Source organism: Engystomops pustulosus, chromosome 1 (genome assembly GCF_040894005.1).
Source record: "Engystomops pustulosus chromosome 1, aEngPut4.maternal, whole genome shotgun sequence".
NCBI lineage: Eukaryota > Metazoa > Chordata > Amphibia > Anura > Leptodactylidae > Engystomops > Engystomops pustulosus.
In genome coordinates, this window is record NC_092411.1 from 244,753,998 (window position 1) to 244,774,561 (window position 20,564).

The 20,564-nt window shown below is 38.1% G+C and overlaps 1 protein-coding gene across 19 annotated transcripts in view; it reads right to left on the reverse strand.

The window, feature by feature from the left end:
• The window catches only part of TENM3 (teneurin transmembrane protein 3), a 1,383,253-nt gene that overhangs the window by 214,838 nt on the left and 1,147,851 nt on the right, over nt 1-20,564 (reverse strand). For all 19 annotated transcript variants that reach the window (XM_072123399.1, XM_072123501.1, XM_072123484.1 and 16 more), the window contains one exon: nt 7,456-7,693. In XM_072123399.1, the coding sequence (XP_071979500.1) occupies nt 7,456-7,693 (238 nt within the window). The remainder of the gene's footprint in view (nt 1-7,455; nt 7,694-20,564) is intronic.

Genomic DNA, 20,564 nt, shown 5'->3' on the forward strand with positions numbered 1-20,564 from the left:
ATCCAACCCCTACTTAATTTTGCCACTTCAGCCTTTGCTATGGATATGTGCGCCACTAAGCGCAGAACACAGCGGTCGCAAGTCTCACTACAAATTGCTCAGAATTGGCAAGTACATGCACTGCAGAAACTACAGCCACCAGCAGATCAACCAGAAATCAAATATATAGAACGCTACTGTAGGCTTCAAGAAGCTGTTTGTATTCTCCTATGGCTATTTTCTAGCCAAGTATCAAAGGAAGCACAGTACTATGCCAGATGAGATGACACTGAGTTATTGCCTAATAGAAATCCAACCCCTACTGAATTTTGCCACTTCAGCCTTTGCTATGGATATGTGCGCCACTAAGCGCAGAACACAGCGGTCGCAAGTCTCACTACAAATTGCTCAGAATTGGCAAGTACATGCACTGCAGAAACTACAGCCACCAGCAGATCAACCAGAAATCAAATATATAGAACGCTACTGTAGGCTTCAAGAAGCTGTTTGTATTCTCCTATGGCTATTTTCTAGCCAAGTATCAAAGGAAGCACAGTACTATGCCAGATGAGATGACACTGAGTTATTGCCTAATAGAAATCCAACCCCTACTGAATTTTCCCACTTCGGTCTTTGCTATGGATATGTGTGCCACTAAGAGCTAAACACAACGGTAGCAAGTCCCCCTGCTAATTCCTCACAAAATGGTAAAAGATGCAAATTAAAATAAAAAAAGTAGAACGTTATTGTAGCCCTAAGAAGGGCTGTTGGGTTCTTTGAGAATCACTCCTGCCTAACAGTAAGCTAATAGAACACCCTAACGCTTTCCCTGAGCAGCAGCAGCTCTCTCCCTAGCGGCATCCAGAGACAGAATGATCCGAGCAGCGCGGCCAGCGGCTAGTCTATCCCAGGGTCACCTGATCTGGCCAGCCAACCACTGCTATCGACGTGTAAGGGTACCACGTCATGCTGGGTGGAGTGCAGAGTCTCCTGGCTTGTGATTGGCTCTGTTTCTGGCCGCCAAAAAGCAAAACGGCGGGAGCTGCCATTTTCTCGAGCGGGCGAAGTATTCGTCCGAGTAACGAGCAGTTTCGAGTACCCTAATGCTCGACCGAGCATCAAGCTCGGACGAGCATGTTCGCTCATCTCTAGTTACATTGTATCCCCATTGCTTTATATAGGCCCTGCATCTATTTATTGCCATATGACATTACAATGTATAGCTTTATTGTTTGTGTTTTGTTGATTTACTTTATTTGCTTCGTATCTTAGTGGCCATGAAGTTTAATCGGTGGCAAGGGACAATTATCTATCCATGCATTTAAGAGGGTCTTAGGTTCAGATTTGGTCATAATATTATAATAAGCCTATCACACTCGCTAACAGCATGAAATGCCAACTCTCCCTTTACTAATCCATCCTATGTCCTATCTCCGGTCTCTTATCCGGCAAACAGCAGATATATACCAAGCTCCAGGCTTCTCTGCAGTCACCTTGGACCTTGTAAATAAGATGGCGGCTGATAGCTGCTTCAAGCAGCAGAATTTTTATTTATTAAATTATTTATTAAATTATTTTATATTGCTCCCTTATAAAGAATGGCTGGACCATTATACAACCTCTTGTGTCACCCCCTCATCCTCATAGTCGGTAAGCTCTTGTGAGCAGGGCCCTCACTCCTATTGTTCCACATAACTGTTTGTTCTTTGTAATGTAATATAGTTGTATATGTCCCCTATGATTTGTAAAGCGCTATGGAATTTGATGGCACTATATAAATTAAGATTATTATTTTTATTATTATAAGTAAAGCCGGCGCTAAAGGCATTTTGTGAACTCACTGGCTTCAAACCTGCAATGATTGTTCATTCCTCAACATGTTACAAACTTCTGTGAAAAGTTATGTTCTGTAGGAGTGCCTCCCAAAAATGACGGACTGTGCTCATGATCTACAGTGGAGTAGGGTTGAAATCTGTTGGAAATATGGACTGGATAAGGGGGTAATTTTCTCAATGAAGATTATTGCTGCTCTGCTGATGGACTACAATTGCTATGTTTAAGGGCAGCTTTTGTAAATTCACAGAAAGGAACCAAAACAAGGAAGATATTCCATCAATGGAAAAGATGGACCAAATGACTATGCATGTACAATGCCAACAAACTGTTGCTTAATTGTGTGACCCTTTCACAATCTCTCATATACTGGGAATGCCAAGAATGCAAAAATAAGTTTGTCTGGATAAAGAAAGGAAAACTTTGCCCCAAGTACTGTCTATAAATCAATTACTGACTTTTAAGAAGTGTGAAATGGGATCGAACCATATTCTCCTCAATTGAGTCTACATCAACCTGCATACATATGCTGAGTCTATATTGCCATAACTTGCACCAAATTTATCAAATGTTACATGAGAGTGCAGCAACATTTTGGGACTTTAAAGGGAACAAGTCACTGGATTTTTCACGAATTTAGCTAGTGGCAGGTTCCCATAGAGCACTATGGCACCCTCCTTTTACTTAAAAAAATGTTTGCCTTACAAACCCAGAAAATGAACTTTGTGCTATTACCTGGCATACAGCCAGATCCAACAGCAAGTCGGAGGATGCATTGCCAAGCCCAATGACCCCTCCCATCCTCACTCTGGCCCTCACCTGACTGGCTAGAAGATAGAGTGGAGTCTAACGGAGTGAGAGTCCAGCAGCTGGTAAGGTATGAGCAGCTTTCAGGTAAGAGCACAAAGTTAATTTTATGTGGTTGTGATGCAAATATTTTTTAGGTAAAAGAAGGGTGCCATTGTGTTAATAGGAAACCTGGTGCTATGTGAATTTGTGAAAAGGTGGTGACAGATTCCCTTTAAAAAAAATTTTTACAAATCTAGTGTAATACTGGGCTAAGCACAACCATGTTTCTGACCCCTTTTCTAAAAATTGAGTAAGCATGGTAAAAAAATTCAAAAGATAGCAAATGTTTTACAAAAATAAGCCCAAAAACTTGAAAGATCCTATTCCGGAGCCCAGGACTTGATCATTTCCTCCCAATGTGTATAATCACCTGACAACTGTCTTTGTAGTTCAGGAATGACTTTCAGTGTCTGTTTTATCCTGTTTCTTGATTGGGTGTTTGCTTCATATGTTTCTGATCATTATGTATTCTTGATATGATGTACAGCTCTGCAAGAGATCTGAGCCTCTAAATGTGATCATGAATAAGTAGAAATTGTGTACTGATGAGGCGGGAAGCTACAGATATCGCAAAAGGTCATACAACTATGTATAACAGGCTGCTGTCTGATCCACACTTGGTTAATGCAGAGAACCTGTTATTTCAATGGCCTTTGAAATACAACTTTCTGGAGGAAATGTCCTAATGAGAAAATGTATGATTCATCTCCAATGTTTATTTGGCAATGTAGGTATGAATAATTGTGCCTAATGAATCTACCTTCTGCCGAAAAGTTCTCTTATTTGCAACATCTTAACATGATAGCGGGAAACACAGAAAATATTTGAACAGCTAATGATTTCCTATGCGGCTCTATGATCTTAGGTCTTCTTTTTCCCTCAGCAGTTAATGACTTGTCGATATTCATATTTGTCAAATCCTAGTCCTTTACATTGCTGCGCACATTCACACTGACACGCAACCTGGAAAATCAGTCTTTTTAACTTCATCAAAAAATGTGGAGGTGACAGCGGTGATTTACAGTGTTGATTAATTGTTCAGCTAGTGCTAATTAATTGGGGACATTTAGTGGTGCACTAATGAGTCTCACAATAAATCGTTGTATACCGTGTCATAACTGATGCACAGAGAGATGAGAAGTCCATTTGCATTAGCACTCCTTGCATTCAATATGTTGCTTGCTGCAGGTATTACATGGCGCATACATGTATAGAGTCCAAGGATTTATCAACATTCAACAATGGACATACATTTATAGATATATATATGCAACATATTCAATTAAAGGTGTTTTCACCTAGTTATATGTCAGTTTGATAGGGGTCATAAGAGAATGGAGAAAGTTGTCTAGATGAGTTCTCTGTGTAGTGGCCGGATCCTGCAACAGCAGCTCTGCTCCGTTTCACTATAATAAGAACGCAGCTGCAGTTCCCTGGACCAACCACCACACAGAGAATGGAGCTGAACAACTAGCTTTGTCAGTGATGTCTTTTTATTGCAGGAGGATTCAATAATCTGTTTATTAGTGGAGGTCCCAAATGTTCATCCTCCACCATTATGAGAGGTCATCAGTATCCTAAAGCTAAAAAAAAAACCTTATATCTATGGGACCCGTCAAGATTAAAACATAGAATTCTTTAATTACAGGCAGTCCCCGGGTTACATACAAGATAGGGTCTGTAGGTTTGTTCTTAAGTTGAGTTTGTATGTAAGTCGGAACTGTATACTTTATCATTGTAATCCCAGCCAAATTTTTTTTGGTCTCTGTGACAATTTGATTTTAAAAATGTTGGATTGTCATAAGAACCAGGATTAACAATAAAGCTTCATTGTAGACACCTGTGATAACTGTTACAGCTGTTTATTGTAGCCTAAGACTAAACTACAGTAAATTGCCAACATCCAGAGGTCCGTTTTTTTAACTAGGGGTCGTATGTAAGTCAGGTGTTCTTAAGTAGGGGACCGCCTGTACTATAGTGGACAAAGCTTTAGTATAGTATTCTAGAAGGAAAAAATGATGGTACTTCATTTCCATTCCTATGTATACCTGCATACTGTTCTTTTGTATGTATGTTTTGTATGTATTTTCAATGAAAATAAGACTATTTTAATTACTTTTGTGTGCAAATTGGCCTAGTTACGAAATACCGTAGTTTTTTGTTAACTATTGGCCAATCCAAAAGGAAAAAAATAATTGAGGAGATGCTACATGACAATAAGAATAATAGTGATAGATACTATATATCATCTCTCCTCTCCTATGTAACCCTAAGAGTGGTTTTAGTATTCTAGAAGGGCAAACCTGTACAAACAACGGTATGAACAAAGTGTGAACAGATAGAAGAAGCAGCAATTTTTACATGGGTCTAGAGATGAGCAAATCATCCAAGATTTGATTTGTAGAAGATTTATTAAATTTTTCTAAAAATTCAGTCCATGTCTGAATTGAATCGGTCTGAGCTGATGTTGCTCCAATTGGTATATAACTGCCAACATAAATATAAAACAATGATTTATCATAAAAAGCTCCTATCTTCAAATTCAATGCGGTACTCAAAAAATGCCAAATAAACCAACAACTTGCTCCACCCATCTAAACATGGGACTCAGCTCTTTGCTTCATGCCAACTTACATGCCGTGCCATTGTCAAATTTTGCTTTGGAAATTCCCAATGTCTATGCTAACATAGTTTACATGCAACAGGGCAAATCTACTAAACTGTTTAAACGTCCGAAAATGTTCCTAAATTTCTCACGCTGGGGGTCATTTACTAAGGGCCCGATTCGCACTATCCCGTCGTGTTACCCGAATATTTCTGATTTGCGCCAATTTCCCCTGAATTGCCCCGGGATTTTGGCGCACACGATCGGATTGTGGCGCATCGGCGCCGGCATGCACACAACGAAGATCGAGGGGTGTGGCCGAACGAAAACCCGATGGATTCGGAAAAATCGTCGCATTTAAAAAAAAAAAAGGGTCGTGAAAATTGAACTTACCTTCACTAGGAATAGGCCGGTGAACTTGAGTGCATTCTGGGGAACTTCAGCGCAGCAGCCCCACCTGGTGGACGTCGGAGGAACTACCTTAGTGAATCGCCAGAAGACCCGAATCCACCGCAGAGAACACGCCGCTGGATCGCGAATGGACCGGGTAAGTAAATCAGCCCCACTGACTTGTACTGAATGATAAATCTGATCCATCGTTTCGGTTGGCTCAGTATGTGCCTACGACAAAAAGTCATTGCACAATGTGATACATATTCTCGTATTCTAGACAATACACACTTTTCCAGCTAAGCCAAGATCACTTCCCAAGACCTGTTAGAAAAGTGTTGAATGTATGAGAAACAGAAGCTTAATTTTTGGCAATTTTTGTGTCTATAAGGAGATGTAACACATTGTGGAGGACTATAAGCCAGATTGTAGTTGTAGCCACAATTGTTAATTTGGGCCATTGTCTTTCTATTTTATTTGGATTCAAGATGTTCTGTAAACCTTTTACACACTTGATCAGTAGCAAGACCTTTTCTAGGAGAAACACAATTAAATAGTTTGATATCATCAAAGACAAAAAGAAAACCAAAGAAAATATACAGGTTCAATATATATTTAGTTGTGTATGTATTCCTGTTATGATTATGCGGATCATTACTTATGGCTATGGTCCTTTGTCATAGTCAGGCTTGCATACAGCAGTAAGGTGTCTAATTGCACTTAGCCTTCAAGTGTTCGTTAGTTCCCAGCTGGTAATTATCACTTGTTATTATTTGTACATCTATTGGGCATAGGAATACTTGAGAAATATGTGCCTTACTATAAGAAGTTTGTTTCTGGGCGGCGGTGATGCTGCCTATTGAATAGCTTAATGCATTTGATTGATCTATAAAAGAATTCAAGATTTAATTTCATTTCCAATTTTCTGCCGCTTACATTTAAATATTGAAGTGATGTTCTAAAATAAATGGATTGCCTATCCTGCTGTACTTGATTTACTTTCTTCATTTTTCTACAATGATTACAGCGGCTGTGATAATAAAAGTCAATATTAAATGTCTCAAGAAGCTTGTTGACAGGTTATGGAACACAGTAGAATAACATCACAGTTTATTAAAGTCTACCACCTCCGCCATCTATATACAGCTACCAGCTGGGTGAAATAGACACCCCCACCCCCACCCACACATCTCAAACCATATTCATATCTGCACTACAGACATTAGCCAGAGAAAATATATTTGCATCCATATGTAAATCTAGTTTGTGCAACAGGACTCTTAACTTTACACCATGGGCTCAGTGTTGCCACAGTGTTGCCCCTCCTCTTGCTGTCCGGCATCAGCTGCCCCTCTCTCTATGCTCCAAGCCCTCTACAGAGGGAATTATCAATGATATCACAGTAGGTGTCAAAAACCCATCTGCACAAATTAGGTGATTTACATTTGGCCACAAGCTCATTTTCTTGGACTGTCTGCAGGTTGCAGGTATGAAGGAATATTTAAGATGCATGCACAAGCATTTATTTCTCATTGTTGGTACATAGTTGGGGTGGTAGACTTCCTTTGATTATCAAGGAATAACTCCAAAATGCTCTTGTTCCTTCAGACAGAAAGGTATAACCCCATACAGACAGTCCCTGTTTTTTGCTATAACACTTGTTAAAGCGGCAAACAGTGCATTCCTCAAAATGTGAGGTGCTACAAGAAATAAGACCTCCTACTCTTGGCAAGCATAAGAATGGTTTATCCATCATTACTGTCCTCAGACAGTCCATAACACATATTACACAAAGTTACCTGCTCTCCAGTGGCACATTACTGCCAAGGACCCAGCTGTCCTGCAGCTGGACGGACTCGGGTGTGGTTTGCAGCTCGGCGGGCAGCGCAGCCGGCGGGGCCGGACTTTGGTTCCTCCTATGTGTCAAAGAATTGCGATTGAGGGATGTAATGGATGGTTGCTGTGCTGCGGGATGCTGCTTGTGAGTAGGTGGTAAAGGTTGCAAAGTTGACTGGCCTTGATTGTTTGGCGTTTGCTCTGTGGAGTAAGAAAAAGAAGCTGCCATCAATAGAGTGAAATTAATTTAAAATAGGGCAATTCAATACAAATAAAAAAGTTTATACTGTAGGGTTTCAAATGACATTTCCACAGAGACAAATTTACTTTGGGCTCACAGTGCTCTGATTAACATTAAACAGATGGTAAACTGGCACTCTTGTCTTTCTATTGGATTTCATTTACATTAGCACCTTCATAAACACTCAGGCAGATACTGATTGCAGTTCTTGAGATCCAAAGCCAAAATAATATTAAAAAAGCCACCAAAACGAAATGACACGAGCAATTCTCGACGGATCACACAGGTTCCTTAAACATAAATAATTCCTATCATTATTTTTACAATGTTTCTTTTAAGCATTACTTAACAGTAATCATTTGTACCGAGCCGGTAGCTGAACAGCAGTCAACCCTGCCAGTTTAGAGGATTTCAGAGTGTGTAGGTCTGGATGTGGATTTGTTAATAGATACTAAGTATTCTCCAGCAGAATGTCACTCTGTGAAACAGATGTTGTAGTATAGATATTTAACAGACTGAATCACATCTGATTACAACGTCAGAAGGCTCATATAGTTAATGACCGTTAAGTTCATTGCAACAAAGGCAAAAGAGAATTCCCTAATTAATTCAGAATCACCCCTCACATGGCAAAACTGGCTTTCCTAGTCACAGCCATAAACTACAAGAACTAAGTTAATCAAAGCCTACAAACTGATATTCTTACTATTCGTGCTCTGCCTATTGTTGATGAGTATATCTTATCCTATTACAAATAATAACTTCCTAACATCAAATTATTGCTTGAAGTTCTCCCTTTAGCCACAAAAGGTTTCCAATAATGACCTACGGGATTTTAAGAAATTCCAAATTGCATATCCATGTCCCGATAGATTTCAAGAGCAATGATTAAAAATGGAAATCACTCTATGTAAACTTTATTATATGATATAAAAGGTCATGTGGATGAAAGTACGGAAGAATAGCCAAAGTTCAGAAAGAATAACAAGACAACTGAAAATGGAGTTAGTTCTTAATACTTAAAATATTCTTAGAAACTCATTGGACAAGATTTATCAAATTTGTCGTAGATTAAACCAGTGCAGAATTAGACTGGACAAGTGCTGCACCAGATTTATAACAGTGTCTGATGCTGGATGACAAATCTGCTGCAGTTTAAAGACTGTGGAGTACTTTGCACCATCTCACAGTTGGTCTAGTTTATGCCAGAAACAGATGGTGCATTTCCACAATTTTCGCAAGACACTTTATTTGGTGCAAATATTGCCACAATTTCATCTAAGACAGTTTCATAATGCCCCCACATTAAGTAAACAATTTAAAAGACCACTTTCACGTCCATGTCTTTATTAAAGTCTAGCAATATTATAATGTATCTTTTAAGTGGTTGTAGTTTTCTAATGGAGAGACCCAGATCCCATTTATCAAAGGCTTCCTCCCAGTTATTTAGCATTAAAAAGATATCTTGCTTCTTGCCTATAGGTTTACTCTAATGTTTATCAGAATTTGTCATAAATTCCAAAGCAACTCTAAAAAATACTACCTGGCATGAAACATTTTATGGCATTCAACAATCAAACATCAAGTTAGAATTTTCTACAGATTCTTCTTAAATGTGAATGAGAAGCTCAAAAAGTAACGTACATATGGTTACCATTGTATATAAAAGCGGCATGCATATAGGTTGTATGAAAAGATCAGTGGCTTCACATGAGTAATTAAAGATGCAAAGATTTGGATTACCAAAATCACACCATGGAATGACTTTGATTTCAATACTCAATAATGTTTCTTTCTCTATTAAAAAGATTGAGTGAATAGAAATAGATCTACTTAATATGACTGAAAATAGCATGTACTTATATCAGTGATATAGAACTTGCCAATTATCACCCTTAGGACTATGGGACTATATTATAGAGTTGTACAGAGTCATACAACCTCCTCATGCTGCTGTGAAGCCCCAGCAGGTGGCATTTGTAAAGATCATTGCTTCTAGGGGACCATACATCTATACAGATGGATTTCCATGAAATATGCTGCAAATGGTATTCAATACAAAACTAACCCCTTCTGTATGGAATTGGAGGGCACACAGAGGAACAGTAGGGGCTCCATGAGAATGAATGCATGGTCACTTATTAATATGATGGAGCCATAATCTAGTCGAGTAATTGACAAATTCTTTGTTTCTTGACAGTTTTTATATTTCTGCATACAAGCTCAAGTACTTAAAGGGGTTTTCAACACTTTTAAAATAAAAACAATTATACAAATTATTAAAAACAATTATTAAAAACAATCTGTTTTCTGTTTCTATCATCACTGATGAGGTGACACAACAGGTGACTGGAGGTAAAAAGTTGCTGTCAGCACTGAGATCTTGCAGTCAGTATCTGACTATAGGGAAACTAAAATTGCTCTTGAGGCTCTTTTCCACTAGTGATTTTCCCATCCATATGCTATGAGATTCTCTGTTATTCTATGATTTCTATGGGGTTATTGACTTGTCTGTATTTCCTCAAAGACATGTGAAGTGTCGGACTGGCATAAGTTGGGCCTACCAAAGGTGGGCATCTTGAGGGCCCACCCTTCAACCATAAAAAAATCACGTAGGATGTATCATCAACAAGACCTACAATATTGGAATCGTAGATCATAATATCAGATGATTAATCCGTTTATTTCCAAATTAAAATCTTTGGGGCTCATTATAAAGTGTTAGAATCTGGGGCCAACTGGAGGATTCTCTGATGCTCTGGTGGGCCAGTCCAACAGTGGACGTGAAGAAGTGAGAATTAAATTACAGTACAAAATATCTTTGCTTGCCAGTAGTTCATGGACTTCCATTGTAGTCAATGGGTCTGCAAAAAACAAATTACGACAGCACCCAAATGTCATCTTTGTGCAGTACATTTTTTCTCAGATGATGCTGAAAAACCAGGTGTTTTACCATCTAATTTTTGCAGATTTTTTTTGCTGCCATGAAATACGAATGAAATACGTAAAAGTTGGTTTATCGCCCTCAGTAGGTACTGCAATCGCTTTCAGTTGCAGAACATCAAGTATCCTCTTACCGTGACATAAAAGCAACCGTAACCAAAAGCATCACTGGACAGGTACAAAAAATAAATCATTCACCATGTAAATAAATGGCAAGTGACAAAAATGCCTTTGATCTAAAATGCATTTTTTTGGAACTTATTTAAAATTAACCATTTCTTAAAATATCAGTAAAACATGAATGGCAAGTACAAGACACCCGCAGCAGAATTTTATTAATTATGTGTCAGCCGTAAGATTTGTGTAGCCGTCTACAATATAAGTCTTGCAGCTACATTGACTTTGGACAGAAATGACATTCGTATTATGTCAGAACATTTCATAGCTGATGAATATTACTCATATTGCTCCGTGAGCGGAACAAGCCGTGTACGCGCTACATCGAAACGGCTTTCATATTGAAAGAGGAGAGGCCGCCTTAGCCGGAGTTAATGCCTGGTGAATTGTTTTGCCCATATACCGCTAGCTTGGCAATCTTATTAACAATAAATATTTAGTACTATTTCCCGTTTTATCGCCGTGGAGAGAATTCATGTGGACGGATAGCTGGAAATAGAGGAGCACATAAATTCATCAAAGAGTTATGAGTCAGGTAGATTTTACTGCAATTAATCAGTGCTGCCTTTATCCACACCAGTGGGTGTCATTGTATTTGATTAGAATCACTGCTGAGGCCTTCGAGGCACATTTCAACAAGACAGTTACAAGGTAATTCAACCAGTCAAAGCAAGCACCCAATTAAAAGAGATCTGTCTGCAGAAAACGGATACCGCAGAAAAGTCTGTTTAATGTATGTCATACATCGCTATGGAGGGTGCCTACTGCCTGGATGGACGTGCAGTAACGGATACTGTGCGTGAGCAAACATTATACATTAATATATTAATCTATCTGTGTCTATGTTGAACTGGAATTAATGCATCAATGCTCTTAGGCTTTTGTCAGTCTTTGATTGCATCGGGAAGACTGCCGGAGGATTTTTTGCTTCTTAGAATCTTGTTAACTCAGTGAGGCCATGAGCACATTGTATTTTTCTGCTCCACTACATGTGTAGGATGGAAGCCTGTCACTACAGTCGACAAGTCAATATTGGCCGTCCTTATGACCAGACAGTTTCTGAACTATAAAAATTAAAATTTTACTGTTGTTGTATGATTTATCATTTTACAATGCCTTAAATTATATCCACTAAGGTCAGGTAAAGCTCACTTAGTGGGTCATGCTCAAGAGCTACCCTGTGCCTTAAGATAGATTAAAGGACTTGTCTAATTTTAATTTTATTAAGGAATTCTAAGTTCATTAGGGGGATCCCTATTTATTTCTGTGACCTGCTTACCGTAATAGACCAGGTAGAGCCACTTTTGGGTTCCCTAAACAAATAATTACAAAACAAAATGAAAATTCTATTTTGGAAGTTATACTCTAATTCACAAAATCTAACTTGGTATCCAGTTAAGTAGGGGATTGGATTCCAGAAAACTTAAGAACTTTTCTTTTATCCCATCTATCATTGTTTGGTCTTACAGATATGCCTGATTGTACTGTAGACATCATCACAAACCTAACAGTAAGCACCAGTGATTTGTTATAGTTATAATGATACTATTAGTTAGCTTTTTTGTATATTTTAATATTCCTTTCTGTGGTTTAGATGACTTTTCAATTTTAAAAAAACTTTAACTCTGTCCCCACTAACTCTGTCCCCCCATATTAGTTGCAGAGCCACAGACTGGAGATCATTGTAATATGTTTTACCTGTAATTTACCATACTATATGTATTCAAGACTTGCAGTAAGCATCCAACAGTAGATCAGATCAAGTGCAGAATATAAATGCATTTCCTTCTTTTCTGCCTTCCTTGCCTCTGGCACACTGTTATGCAGTTTAATGTGAATTTGTTCATTGGCCTACGGTTTACATAATGAACACTTTAAAATAGTAGCCTGAAATAGAAAGTAAACATTTAATGTGTAAAACTGGCTGCCCCTAAGGAGACCTTAACACTATGAGGTTTTTTTTGTTTGTGATTTACGAGAAAAATAAAAATAAGTAAGAATAATAAGACATCTCCTAACTACGGGGCATACAGCAAATGGAAAATGGCACGGAGGAATATTATAACATGGTATAATATATAAATAATATAAAATATGTAGAGACAACATACAGTATATATATATATATATATATATATATATATATACACAAGCAGTCCCTGGGTTACATACAAGATACGCTCTGTAGGTTTGTTCTTAAGTTGAATTTATATTTGTATGTATATTTTATAATTGTAACCCCAACCAGAATTTTTTTGGTCTCTGTGACAATTAGATTTTAAAAAAAGTTGGGTTGTCATAAGAACCAGAATAAAACATTAAGCTAAATTGCAGACACCTTTGATAACTGCTGTTTATTGTAGCCTAAGACTAAAGTACAGTAAATTACCTACATCCAGATGGCCAGGTGTAAGCAGGGGTCGTCTGTAAGTCAGGTGTTCTTAAGTATATATATAAAAAATATATATAATATACAAAACATAAAGTGTATTTAAATGGCTCTATGATATGAAGAAAAGTTGAAAGCAAATATTATAAAAGAAAATAGTTAAAGCAGGAGGTGTCATCAGAGCCCCTCAACAGCACCATGGGCACAGCATAACAACAATATCTGTGAAAATGGGGAAGTGCTGAAGACTGTTATTCGATAAGGCCACTGCATGGTACAAGTAATGGATTAAACATTATGACAACTAGTAAAACAAGTCTCTGAAAGACACATCTGTATACAAAGTCTAACTTCCCAAAAAGAAGTGTGCTCTTGGAAATTCCATATGTGACATTGGCCCATCATGTTCCCATCACATATTGAAATTAGCGTATGGGCATAAAATATTTCTTAGTACCATGACAGACTTCTGAATGGGGTCCTCCTTCCCCTTAAAAAATATACATACCTGTACACATGTGTATATACACAGTCAAGTTTCAATATTTGCAGATGATACTAAGCTGTGTAAAGTAATAAATACTGAGGTCGATAGTTTAGCATTACAGAGGGATTTGTGAAAGCTTGAGGAGTGGTCAGAGAACTGGTTAATGAGGTTTAATGTAGATAAATGTAAAGTTATGCACTTGGGCCATGGAAACAAAAAATATAATTATGTTCTAAACGGTCAATTACTTAGTAAAACTGGAGCTGAAAAGGACTTGGGGGTATTGGTGGATGGTAAACTTAATTTTAGTGACCAGAGCCAGGCAGCTGCTGCTAAAGCAAATAAAATTATGGGATGTATCAAGAGAGGAATAGATTCTCATGATAAAGACATAGTTTTGCCCTTATACAAATCCCTGGTCAGACCACACATGGAATATTGTGTACAGTTTTGGGCACCAGTGTATAAAAAGGATATAGTAGAGCTGGAATGGGTGCAGAGGAGAGCAACCAGGATTATTAGGGGAATGGGGGGATTAGAATACAATGACAGATTACAAAATTTGGGATTATTCAGTTTAGAAAAAAGACGACTGAGGGGAGACCTCATTACAATGTACAAATACTTGAACGGACAGTACAAGGATCTCTCCAAAGATCTTTTTATACCTAGGCCTGTGACCAGGACAAGGGGGCATCCTCTACGCCTAGAGGAGAGGCGATTCTACCATCAACATAGACAAAGGTTCTTTACTGTAAGAGCAGTGAGACTATGGAACTCTCTGCCGCAGGAGGTTGTTATGGCAGACTCTATGTACATGTTCAAGAGAGGCCTGGATGCCTTTCTGGAGAGAAAAAATATCACGGGTTATGGGGAAAAAACATTTATTTAATTCTTAAAGGTTGGACTTGATGGACTTGCGTCTTTTTCCAGCCTTATATACTATGATACTATGATCAAATACACATACATAGGAGGAGATTTATCCCTGTTTCTATGACACTTTTTTTGCAGTGTAAGAATATGCGATTCTTACAGCGGCTTTATATACTTGACAGTGTCAGGGGATTCACCTTGAAGCCTTAAAGTAGTTGACCACTATACCTCATATTTTTTGTAATGTGTGTAAGTGTGTGGGGTAGGGTAGGTTATTAAGTTATTCACCAATATACATCTATTAATAGTTCTGCTCTGCTTACATATCAAGAAAGTGGTGCAAAACTTTTAATATATGTATATTGGTAAATTACCTGATATCCTCCCCCCACACTTACACACATATTACAAAAAAAAATTAGGCAACATGGCGAACCCCTTTAAGACCCCATTACAAGATATTTAACCATTTTGTGATATTTATGATACCATGTCTTATCATTATCATGTCATGTCTTATGTGGCATACTATTCAGCGTTTCAACTGCGACATGGGGTTTCTGCTACAGTCATACTCAATATTCTTACATTACTGGCCTAATGTATTATATGGGAGACCGAACTTATTGAGGAAGATGCATTAATGTGCCTGCTTTTGTACTCTGCGCTGTGTCTGATGCTGGATGATTAATCTGGTGCAGTAGAAGACTGGTGAGGCCTACTATGCACCTCCTATTAGTTGCTCTAGTCTGCTGCAGCACAATATTGAAGTTTCTGGAGCACAGACTGAATTTTCTGGCTATTTTCCGTCTGGTCATGCCCCTCCTCCTAGTTACCAAGGAGACACCCCCTTTTTTAGATAAGTCGGAAAACTACCTAAAAGTTATCTAAACCCTTCAATAAATGTGGTGCACAGCATTTCAAGTGGAAATTACTCCAGTTTTGTGGCGTAGAAAGATGAATACTCCCCCCCCCCATTGTGACCACTTCTATATACACAACTGCAGCTAATGGTGGTCACCAATACTGGGACTACAGGAGCTGTGAGCAACCTGCATAGTCTAAGATATAAAATAAGGAAATGATCTGTAAAACTACCGGGTGCTTGCACTAGGAGCATGCAGCTACCACACCATTGATACCATTTTATAACTTGTATTTGTCAGTTGCAATGATTTCTGTTGATGCGATGCAGAAATGCTGATATAAAGATCTCATGATCAACACTTCCATTTACCGAATACATCATTCTGCTGTCATTCAGACGCTAAGTTCAAAAACATGAAGAGAAAATCACATGCAAATGTGAGATGGGCAAATTACAGGTTTTTATACTATTTACTCTGCAAATGTGACTAAGATAAAATGACTTTGGCTAACGATTCTTCGAATGTCATGTTGTCAAAGTTCCCCTCAGTAAAATGGTTTAAAGCCTTTCGATTAATATTGCATGCGAGAACTGAAATTACATCCTTTGTCGTTTAGTTCCTAATGGTGCAAGTGATATCAATCAAGTGGTGTTTTATGAAGCGTGTGTGATTTTTATTGCAGGCTGTTTCTGAAAATCTTGCTCAGGTTTTTAAAAAGAGGCTTCTGGCTTACTGTAAACATAACCCGCAATCATCAAAATTGAAAAAGAACACATTTTTGACCATGTGTTAATTATGCACTACAAGCAAATTACTACGTACACAAATCGATTGACAGGCAGAAAGAGAAAAGCCTATGTATTGACTGGTGTGCAGCCTTACCGTCAGACTCTTCAGAGCTATTCACATTTTCTGTCAGCTCTTATCTGCTATCAGATCCCTGGATAAATAGTTCTGTACATTGTTACATTAATACTAATATTATAGCAGTCATGACACTTCCTTCTCCTTCCTTTCTTCTTCAAAGGGCTATAGCATTGGAACCCTGGTACCTAGAATCTCCTCCTTCATATTATTATAGTATTATGTTTCTAGGGGCCAGAAAACCTAGATATTAACATGTTAAAGTGAAAGTCGATAGTGATTTATATATATAGAAAAATTGCATCCAAATTTTTCACTTTAAATGTGAATATGTCTCGATCTCTGACATACATATGAAAAGAGATTCTAGGTTCCAGGGATCCAAAATATGGCATCTATGAACCAGGATGTATCTCATAGGAACCTGGGCATAGAGGTACTACCAGTAGGATACGTCCTTAGTGGTAAAAGGGTTGAAAAAAACTCTACCATCAAAATCAAGCATGATAAACCTACTCATAGATCCACGTGCTGTATCTGGTAACATTCTTACATTTGTTATCCATGGCTTCCTTCCTTCTAAAATAAACTTTTAAAATTATGCCTGAAGGCTATAGGATCATTATCAGAGCCCCTCTGTGCTGAAGCTTCACAGGCTGTTTCATTGTCTGACCCTCCCCCTGCTCCCTCAGCACTTCCCCATCCATCTGCCTGTTGTAATCTCACTCAGCATGAGGGGGGATAGCTCTTGAATAAAGTAACAGCCTATAATGTTAGAGCACGGGGGGGAGGGGGTCTCTGATAACACCAATGAAGTCCTTTTGTCTCATTAGCATAATGTTAAAAGTTGATTTTATGGGGGAAGTAGGCTATAGATAAGAAATATAAGAATACCCTGGTTTATCATGCTTGAAGTTGATGGTAGATTTCTTTATCTGTGTCTTCAGTGTTCATATACTCCTAGTTTATAGCAAAGTTTAACAAAACTAAAGACATGCAGATTTGTCGAGAATAGATTAGTAATATAAGTAAAGACTCTCCCATGTGTTTTTTTGTGAGAATTGAATTTTTTTTCTACTTTGACAAATACATATTCATTTTCTGTGGCTGTATATATAATGACATTTTTATCATCCCCCATTTTACACTTTCCATCATAAGCCCTTTATATCAAGTTCCAAGTGTTCAAAAAAGAGTATTAAATTGTATCTTATTGCCTATTCAGTTACGGAGCATTTAAATAAGATTGTCCAAGATTATCAGAATAATAGAACTAAAACCCCTCTAAATTATATGCCCAAAGATATCCCAAGAAATCTGTACTCCTCCATTATCAAGTCGTCACCACGTGCCGATGGCATGGAGACCGGCACATATGTTCTGCTTATCTTTAACATCATATGTATAATTCTACATTCAAGCTGTTCCAAACAGCTGTGTGGCTAATCTAAATTCTGGCACACAAGAGGTTTCCGTTAATTTGTCTCCGAGAAAACAATACTGTGCATAATCTTGTAAAAAATGTCACAATACAGGCACGGTTCTGAACTTCATCTTGGGTTCAGAGAAGACGCCCGCATCATGAGCGCAAATATATTCAGCGATGTGAGATCATGCATTAATTACCGGCAAAAAAAAAAAAAGAAGTAATTACTTTGACCAGAAAACGACAAGGAAGTCACATACAAGGGACAGTTCTTACGTCTTATACAGGAAATTGTGCCGATCTGCGGAACCTTTCTATAGATATACAGATATTAGCCAGTACCATGACCATAATGTATATGGAATTAACTAACTTCTCACGAAAGTTCAGTGAAGAACCAAAGCGCAATAAACCATAATTAAAATCCACTAAAAATAGCCTCAGTCGTGAGCTGTCAGCTGCTTCATACCTGAGCTCTGATCCCGCCAGCTGCCCCTATCTTTGTTTCCTAGTTAACATTGACACATCCATAAGAGAACTATACATAGCAGCATTTGTAGATACAACTGACCAGGCCCCAAACTTCTCTCCGGTTGCGGTGTATATTGTTGTGTTAAATCGGTTGTTTTGTAATCCCAGTTACTTTGATTTATCTTATAAATACTGTATGAATGCCTCAATCATACCCCACCTCTTATCACTGCTCTGATAAAGTTATTAACCTACGTTTTATACCCACTTACATTGCTGTTGTCTGTTCCAGAAGGCAACTTATTTTAACTGAAAACCATTATAAGCTGAAAGTATAGCTCTGCAGAAAACTACAAAGACTTCATATGTTTTATTATATCTAGGAGAGAAGCAGACAGGGTCAGGATAAAAAGACTTCAAAGAAAACTATATGCCTTGAGTGCAGCAGGGCTGGAGATCAGTGCTCCGGTACAATATATACCAACGCGACAAAAGGATAAGAGGGGGCTAGCCTTCCAAAGCAAGAGGGAATGTTATTATTGCTTGACTATCATTATGATTATTATTGTTATTACTATGCCTCCTCCTAATGCAAAATCCATCCCATTTTTATGTTTCTGATAAAAATTGTACTTTTAAGTTAAATTACCTGTTAGAAGACTGCATTGATGTATCTGCCAACAAATGAAACCCAACAAAGCCCTTAAACAGAGCTGCAAAAACAGTATATTCCATCTTGATATATTTGTAACAGTAATCGAATGGGTCTGTCCCAAGGGATAAAGACCCAATGTAAAAGGAAAGATAAATAATGAATACAGGTCCCCAAAAACAATGCCTATTCCTCTATGGGTAATAGCAGGATTAAAATATTCTCATTTCCAAAATCTGTTCAGAAATATACTGAAGGTTTAGTTAACATCCAATAACACATGCCCTATATTATAAGTCTCATATAGGAAAGAAACACAATATGGGCCCCTTAGGCCACCTGGGCCCAGTTGCGATCGTACCGTCTCCACCCCCTCAAGTTACGCCCCTGAGCATTGGTGACAGGGGGTTTTATTAACTACAGCGCGGCTTAATATGTTTGTGTGTATACAAGCAACAAGTTATATGTTGAGGCTTAAATAAGTCCAAGGCATAGAATGTAAGACACAGTATCTACCTCTTAGTTCTTTTTTTTATAGAGTGGACATGCCAATCACTTATCGTCACTTATCGAGGAGATGGGAACAGGAAGCATCAGAGGGTTCTCAAGTGATAAAAGGAGAGTGTTACTTCACCTATTATATAATTCTAGGACTATAAAAGCTGTGTATCAACCATTCAACCCCTTTAATAAAACTAATCTCATGTGAGTGGTCAGGGGCAGACTGGGATGCCAAGTACCCAACAGTAAAATTCGATCTTGGAGCCCACTGTTGTACCGCTACATGTTTGTTACATAATCTATCAATATAAATTGTATGAATACATAGGATGGTTGAGATGATGTACTCTGAATATCTGTAAGAATTAAGGGTTCCCTGTCCTGCATTATTGATGCAGGGTATGGGGACTACATATCTCAGGGGCCCACCGGTAAATCCACCTGTTCACCTGTGGTACAGTCTAAATCTGTGAGCTGGGAATTCTCTGTAACAATATTTCAGAACAAAGACAACATGTAATCTGATACAACTTGGGGAAAAAACACCTTGAGCCATTATTCATCTTTTCTGAACCTTAAGAAGTCCTTCTTCTTTCATATGAAGCTGGTGCTAACGCTCTAGTATAGAGATTACATATTTAATATGCATTAGGACCAGTTAGCTTCCTAATACAGCAGACAAGTCTACAAAAATAACATCAGGAGAAGAAACCGAAAGCTGAATATAAAGTAATTTTTTTTAAAGCCCTCTGGAATAAATTGACAAGTCAGAAAGCAGCAGATGCTCCAATATTTTCATCTAATTGTTTTGATTGAAACATGTTATTGGTGTGACTCTGGGAGGAAAACAGATCTCTGCAACTTACAGCCTATAAATGCTAAAAATAAACCTGTCATAAAAAACGGTGATAATACTAATGACTTCTTCGATGGTAAGGCTGTCGATGGAATGTGACGGTTTGTTTGCGATATGGGGGGTGTGGGGAGATTTTCAGTCCATTCCATTTTAAAGTCTTGTCATGTTTCCTGAAACCTGGAGACACATACACATTAGGAAACACAACTGGCTGGTTTTCTCTTGACTTTGATGAATTACATATGGAGGACCACAAAGGGTTCCATACAAAAGAAATTCTGGCAGGGTAGATGATTTCCAGCATACTCAAGCACAGCGGG